Source organism: Clytia hemisphaerica, unplaced genomic scaffold (assembly GCF_902728285.1).
Source record: "Clytia hemisphaerica strain Z4C2 unplaced genomic scaffold, Clytia hemisphaerica genome assembly, whole genome shotgun sequence".
Taxonomy (NCBI): Eukaryota; Metazoa; Cnidaria; class Hydrozoa; order Leptothecata; family Clytiidae; genus Clytia; species Clytia hemisphaerica.
Genome location: NW_027103734.1, coordinates 993,635 through 1,001,716, shown reverse-complemented (window position 1 = coordinate 1,001,716; position 8,082 = coordinate 993,635). Strand labels below are relative to the sequence as shown.

The following is an 8,082-nucleotide window of genomic DNA, read 5'->3' as shown; positions in this document are numbered from 1 at the left end:
AAGAGCCACCGAAAGTACGGCAAGCGTCAAAGGAAACTATTCTATTGTGTTTATTTGCTCTGAGTTCTGTTAAAAGATACAAAAGATTGGCGCAAAATACCTTTTTCTTGTAATTTACAAGTTTGTAAAAGCATTCAATTGTATGAGATATTTGTTTTTTCTCAGTTCCTGATAGCTTTGAATTTCTGGCACATTTCTATAGAGAAAAAGGAAATATTGTATACTTAAGAAAAAAGCATCAAAGAGAACTTTATTACAAATTAACATTAAAATACAACAAAAGATTTTAGAGGAGTGTTTACTGGGGGATTGTAAAGAAACTTGTTAATTATTTAACACAAAACCCAATGTACAAAGAAATAAAGGTGACATTCGCACAAAAATAGTATTTCATTCAGGCTTGGCATGGTGGAAGGTAGGCTGTGCGCATCACCAGAATTTTATTTTGATATAGGCGATGCGTATCGTGTATGAAATTCCCGTCCGAGAGTTAACCAAAAGACGGGGGTAAGTTGGGATAGAAATATTGTAGACGATTTGCATCCCCTATATCAAATCATATCATATCAGAGGGGGTGCATGCAGCCTAGGTGGAAGGCAACATGAGGTTGTGTTTGGGTCAAGTAGAAAATTTTTTGAGACTCGTTCAAACAAATGAGGAACTTTATTATTTGAAAACAGTTGGTAAAAACTGTTTTGATAAAAAAACATGAAAACATTTTTAAAGGGTACGTTAACTTGTTAGAAGGGCTTATGAAAAAAAGGTGCGAAGGGGAAATCAAAATGATGATTTCGTTTATTTTATCAGCAGGTAATGAAAACAAAAACTGTTGATTATACAGTAATTAAGTCCTTAATTTTTCTTCTGTATCTATCCTTGTAGTTAATAAAACAATAATAGCATAAGAAATCAAAACATAAAGTATAGAGATATAGTCATCAAACTTGGTCATTTTGGAAGGTACAAATAAGGCTGAAAAGATTCATTGGATAAACATTTTTGGTGGATACAACTTGAAGGTTGTTTTGAATCTAAACCATGGTCGCAGTCGCGCATAATGAAACATTAATACACGCTCGTGAACTTAACGAAGGACTTGTTATGCCAGGGATGAAGTTGGACGCACACACCACACTTGTTGTGCCTTCTTACGAAGGAGAGGAACTTGGTAAAGAAAATTTATTTGATGATAATAAAATTACAAGACAAGATTCAGGTTATGATCAAATAGATGACTCTGCACCACGAGATAAAACATATCAAGAACAAGAGGAGATTTTGAGGAGAGTGGATGTAGACGAAACGTCCAGTGATAGCGGGTTAAACGAAGAAAATTTGGACGAAGAAGAATTTGAAAAAGAAGAAAGCGATCGTTTGGTGATGATGGATGAGAATATTGACGTTGACGAAGGAGTGATGACTTCTAAAGAAATCAATGCAGAAAATGAAAAATTACGACAACAATCGCTCGACGGCCAGGTAATATGATGTTTTTTATGAGAACATAATTTTTTGAAGCTTTCTGATGTTCTTAACTTTTTCATTTAAGCCTAAAAATGTTCTTTAAATGTTCTTATTTTCATCATTTTTGTGCGATTTCCTAATGAATTGAGTGTTCTAGAGTCGGCGAAGCCTTAAAATGTTCTTAACTTACATAGTTTGTTCCTATAAAAAAAGATAGATCTTCTTGCGAAAACTTTTAATTTTCACGCAAGTACCTTTTTGACTTTTTCTTGGTGCATTCAAAGTGTTTTATTTGAAGGATCTCTCTACGCAAATCTAATATTTGTCCCCATTTCTCTGATTCAATTGAAAAGATATTTTGAAGTGTTTCGTAAATAAGATAATATAGGTATTTGACGTACAATTTCTTTTTGTTTTCGAAGGGCATCTGTTTTTTCATTCATAGTTTTGTTTGTCCATCTTCTAAAGAAATTCAAATAAATCTTTTGCAATGCATTAGAAATAGAAATAAAGGGCGTGGTGTGATTTCCCACAATGCATTTGGATAGGAATCTTTTGTTACGACCAGCTCTCTGCATGCATAGCGTACCTTCAAAATATAATTTATTGGAAAGGCTTTCATTTTTACTGCTTGTTTTGACACTCATGTGGATTCTAAAGAAAAGTGTCTTTTTGATAAAAATATTTTGGGGCAAAAAATATGCCTCAAAAATATATTTGATTTCCACACCTTTTTTGGGCACTTTTTTTTCAAAATTGACATATGGTATCCCATCGGGGACCCTCTTTATATTTCGCTGAAAAATTTGAATTTGAAATTTTTAATTTGATGAAGAAAAAATATTTTCCAAGACCTCTTAGGTTTCAAGTTAATCTCAAAGCTTTTTTACTTCCAAAGCTATGGGAAGTTCTTGGAGGGTAATTTAGGATTTGTACGAGTGCCTTTCTTGATACTTCAATAACGGTACCTATACGAGATTAATTCTTTTCTTTCGAAAGAGTTTTGTTTGTTTTTTCGCGGTATAAGATCCTTTTGCGAGTTTTTCTTTGCTTTTGTTTAGATTCAAAAAGGATACCGACACTTTTTAAAAATTGCATCAATGAACAAAAAAGATTCATAAAAAGTAATACAAAAAGGAAACATATGCCCCTATTTTTTTATGCTTTACGAAATCAAAAACCCGGGGTCAAGGTGTATGTGAAGTCTTTTGAATTCATTTGCATAATTGTGTTAACTCTTCCCTTGCTAAATCTAATCTTTATAAATTTATTAAATTTTCAAAACTTTTGACGTCACGAGGTATTGCATTAAAAACTTTGTATTTCCTTTACACATACATATCGCTGAAAACTAAAGGAACTCCAAAAGGTATCACCTCAGCATTCCATATCTTGAATTGTGTATACCAAGTTCCTCATCGAGGCGGAGTAGACGGTGACGGGACCTCTCTGAACTCCACACTTTCCCGCATTTACCATGGCGTCTTTCTTATTGGATTCGAAATACTTTAATTCAACGAGAAGATAGGTTAAAACCAAAACTTAAGTTGCGTGTGCTAAAGTCTTCATGCAAAAAGCGTAGCTTTCGGTAATTTGTTTGAGGCATTTTGACTGTGAGAGATTATTAAAAGCTGTAAGAAAAAGTGCTCAAGGGGTATATGTAGTGAGAGAAGCTTAATTGAAGTAGCAATCAATTGCCTCTTTAAAAATCCACTTGGCTTGATATCACTTTTTCACTGTTTGACTCTTAAAGTTTGTTTGTTTCTTGATACTTGAATCGAAACAAAAACATATTTTAACGGCATCTCGGCCTTGCATTCGCTTCATTCGCAATCTTGTCGTTGAGAACTTGCTCTTTAAAAAAGGAAGTGTTTTTGTGCATCAAAATGATCCTAGAATGGCCAATGGTAAGGGATTCTTTATTGTGTAGTCTTTTCAAGGGTGGCGTTGCATTGTTTAATGACCAACTAGCGGTCATTGCACTAAAACATCGTTCTGTATCTACTAGCTTCGAGAAAGAACTTGAGAATGTCTTACTTTCGCAACAATGTAAAGTAAATTACAATTTTGTCACATGATATAGACCTTTCAAGAAGCGTAATACTAACGGCTAGCGACGCACAAAATAAGAATTTGTGAATAGCGAATGAGTTGCCAAAAGTCTCATATACGCTGGATAGGAAGTTAGTGGTTTGACACTTATATACAAGCACAATATATGAGCTCAAGAACTATCTTTATATTATGATGATGCGTCGCCAAGTCTCTCCGAAGTTTTTGAGTCCCTTCCTAAAATTTCATCATTTTTGTTAAACTAAGCCAATAATCATTTACGCTGAACTTAAAAAGCATCAACTGAGTGATTGCCAACTTTTGATATTTTAGAGGTATGTGATGGGTATACAGATTTCCTGCACAAGAACAGTTTTAAGGCTTATTTCATGTAGGACTTAGTCAAATCTCATTCCCGAACTGTTTCCAAATATAGACGTGTTTCAGGGAAGCAGTGCCAAATCATGCTTTACTGTTTGTTTTGAGATTGAAGTGCCAAAATAGGTTTTATTGTATGATTGTTTCATTCTCGTGTGTACTTTTAGGATTCGAGAGTTTTTGCTTTTCAGTTTAGTCGGCATTCTTTCACACTGCTGCATTTAAACCTTTAAATCATTTTGAAAGGGATTAGCTCACAAATAATAATATGGTATTTTTGATCAGGGTTAATATTTGTTTAAATGCATAATCGCCTTTGTGTTTTATTCCGTACTAAAACTTTATGAAAGAAGATTTAGGGTAGGGTAAAAGAAAGGTAAAGGAAAAGGCGCAAAAGCGTTAAGATCAATATATACCATAGGAAATGAAGTTCTCAATACACTTTAACAAACACTTTTTGTATCAAGATAGAATCATCAGAAAAGTCAACAAATCCTAAATCTTAAGACTGCCTGTAGTTAGATCTTTAAGAGTATCAAAAAGCTCCTTGTTTTTCCGGCAGTAAATAAATAGAAAGAAAAGAACGGAATTTGCGCTGCGATAAGCTATGGCATTTAAGTGATTAACATACTATTTTGTTATGTTCTGTGTTTATTCCTGGGTTTTTTTGTCAGAGATCACACTAACGTGCGACATGTACAAAATACCTTTTTTCGCGAAAGACCGCTAACAAATAAAAAGATCAAGCAAAAATGTATTTCACGATGCGACTTGTTTATTTAAGGAACTGATCACTTTTTTTGTAGAGTTGGTATTAAAAGTCTAAAAAGTCTTTCACAAATGCCGACTTGATAAATAAAATGTACCCTTTTGAATTAGAAAGGTTTATAATGTCAGCTTGTTACCTATTCGCTAGATTTTGAATACGCTTCACTAAAACTTAATTTACTTTTGGTAAAAGATACCACGTAAATTTCTTTTGCTTCCAACAAAAACACTAAACTTGCGTTAAGGTTTTCTGACACGGTGTAACACAAGAAATGGGACTTGCCAAAACGAATTGTGACGTCATCGATTCAGGCAATATTGTATGACTTAAGTGTTTTTTTATCAGGAGTAACAGGTTTCAGAGAGGCTTATTTTAGATTAATGTGAAAGTATCTCAAAGTGGTTTAAGTTGACTGAGTCTTTTTTCTTCTACTCTTCTACTGAAGAAAAGGACTTCATTTTTTATTTGCGATTCGTTTGTTTTTGGCCCAAATCCCCTTTTTTATTTGTTATTTGTTGTCATGATGGGTCATTATAGATGGGAAAGGGTCGAAGAAAAAAATGTAAGTTGTTATTAAAGAGAATCTTAAGCTGAATTAAAAGTTGAGTTAAGTGTACCCATTAAGTGTACCTCAACCTCATTCCTGCGTATTATTAGCTTTTTGATGCTTACCTTTTGCGCCAGGGTATATTCTCTGGCGTGCATCACGGTCCATCAGTAACGTAAATAAAGCCTGGAATACACGGGAACGAGGTTACCTCAACCTAACTTAATATGGATCTCTAGCTTATGAATATGGGATCAGGATCTTCGCTGTAATTTTAAAATAAACAAACCTTTTTTTCGACAGGTCGTTATTTACGAAAACGGAACACCTATTCTCAAAGTGGAAAGTGGAACAACATTGGAAGTGGTCAAACTTTTATACGGTACCGAAAGATCGTCACAAGACAATATCATTGGTGTTCGGCCACGGCAAAAAGGAGCTTCTATCCCTTGTATTATCACATTAAAAGATTCGAGACTCGAAGAAAATTCTTATGACGTCATCACAAAAGGTAACACTTCCATTATACTTTAAAGCTTAAATTAAACTTCAAGGCAATCAAGACGAAATCTAGGAATCGTATTTCTTCCCTAAGGGCTAAGATATTTTAGGAAAATAAACCAGTATCGTTTCTTGTCAATTTTTTCTTTCGATTTAATATTCATTATTTTCGTTTGGTTGTTTATAAAGTTTGAAACAAAACAACAAAAACTTTGTCCAATAATCCCTCGATGACGTTTCTGCTCAATAATCTAAGAGATAAACTTCTAATATAAAGTGTTACAGTGTGTTTTGTTTTATTTACGCATGTGAATCCCCCATGTATCCTCTGTTTCTGAACTATAATTCTATTTTCTTCAACAGGGGGTCCAGTCCGTAACTCATTTCAAAATGACGTCACATCGAACGAGGATTGCTCCACCACAAGGTGTATCGAATGTTCACGTGAATCATGGAAAACAAAGAGATACACATCTGTTGGAATGAACACAGAAATCAGTATCAATCCTCTCCTCGAGAATGATGCAACTCGTTCCATCACAGCCGGTGTCACTAAACAGAAATCTTCACAAAGTAAAGACCACGCACCTCCTGCACCCAAAAGAGGGCGTCCACCCTTGAACAGACAACCAGCATACGCTAATGTGCATCCAAAAGAATTCATCGTTGCACCCATTCCAGGAATGGCACCACCATCCTCTGAAATGGAATACCGTCATTACAGACGCGCTCAATCTCCGCGGCGTACCGCACCGGCGTTCGCGCACACTAAAATCTACCCTCCATCAGTAGATTTGGATAATGTTCCATATGAACCAATCAGAGCAATTCACCACCCCATCCCTCCACCACACCATCAAGCAAGGCGTCTCTCTCCTCCACTCAGAATGGTAAAAATGGAAAGTGAACGTCATTCACCACCCATGCCGCCCAGCAGATACGCCCGAGCTCACTCGCCCATTCCTTACAAGGGTGGGTACGCTCGAGAAGAGGAAAGACCTCGTGAAATTTATCGTGATTTCCACTCCTCACAAATGAAAGGTGAAGATAGCAAACGAAGGAGATGGAGCCCAAAATATTATCCTTATGAGCTTCCACCGCCACCAGGCGCCCTTGTTATTCCTCAACCACCCTACCCAACGCCTTCACGCCAACAAACATCCGCTCCTAAACAAAAGGAAGATCAAGAGCCACAAGTGTACGTTCTTCCTGAAGACTTTGATATGGAAAAAGATCCTTTCGATCCAGTCTCTATGACGTCACAAGACAGCAAAGATTCCACAGATTCCAACATAAGTAAACAAAGTGAAAGTGTGCGATCACCTGATACTCAACCACCTGCCACTCAATCACCTGCCACGATGTCTTCTCCTAAAGCGAAAACAACAGAGACTGCGCGACCGCCTCAACCACTCCTTGAAGGAGCACCGCCAGGCGAACATAAACTCTCATGTAAAATCTGTAAACAAAGTTTCCCTACCAAAAGTACATTATACAAACATTTGCGTGGTCATTCTTCCGATGAAAAACCTTTCAAATGTAACGAGTGTGGCCAGGGATTCACTTTGAGCAGTAACTTACGACAACATCGGATCATCCATAGAGGATACAAGCCTTTCCAATGCGAATATTGTGGCAAGAAATTTATGCGCTCAAATGTTTATAAACAACATCGACGAATTCACACGGGAGAACAAATGCATAAATGCGATCTGTGTCCGAGCGAATTTCTTCAAAAATACGCTCTGGTCAAACATTTAAAGAAGGTTCATAATATTGAAACTTATGAGAACTAATTGTCCCCAGGGCCATTTACATTACTTTTTTCATTCATTTAAAATATTTTTATTTATCTTTCTTCAAAAACAAACTTATGTTTATATCACTATTTTACATTTCTTCTGACTTGGTAAAATTGATTTTACTTGAGTTTTAAAAATATTTAGGTATTTTAGTCACCGAAAACGAAAACGAAAAAGTTTTATTATTTTATATTTTAGCATATTTATACTTTTGTTTCTATGAACCTTTCTGTAAATAATATTTAAAACATTTTTAATCCTTTCAAGAATTGAGCCTCAATTTTTCAAGGTTCTTATTTTTAATTTGTTTTTTCAGATGACATTTTTTGTAAGAAATATAGATTTTATTTGAACGAAAATCATCTTGAAAACTGAAATATACTAAAATCTGTTTAAAAAACAATTTCGTAGTTTTCATGATCTAAGTACTACACGCTTTTTTATAAGAATGGTGTAAATCCATTTCATCATGGATATTCTTAATTTTTTTGGGAAAATCATCCTAAAATATTCTCGCAGCATCTCTTAGGTTAGGATCCTAATTCAGACTAGATTTAACATTTAGTAC

The 8,082-nt window shown here is 35.2% G+C and overlaps 1 protein-coding gene across 1 annotated transcript; it reads left to right on the top strand.

The window, feature by feature from the left end:
* Nucleotides 1-883: 883 nt before the first annotated feature.
* On the top strand, nucleotides 884-7,758 carry LOC136805063 (uncharacterized). The gene is made up of 3 exons (XM_067061618.1): nucleotides 884-1,480; nucleotides 5,515-5,722; nucleotides 6,076-7,758. The coding sequence occupies exons 1-3, from the start codon at nucleotides 1,040-1,042 to the stop codon at nucleotides 7,506-7,508; spliced, it is 2,082 nt and encodes a 693-aa protein (XP_066917719.1). The 5' UTR covers nucleotides 884-1,039; the 3' UTR covers nucleotides 7,509-7,758.
* Nucleotides 7,759-8,082: the final 324 nt, after the last annotated feature.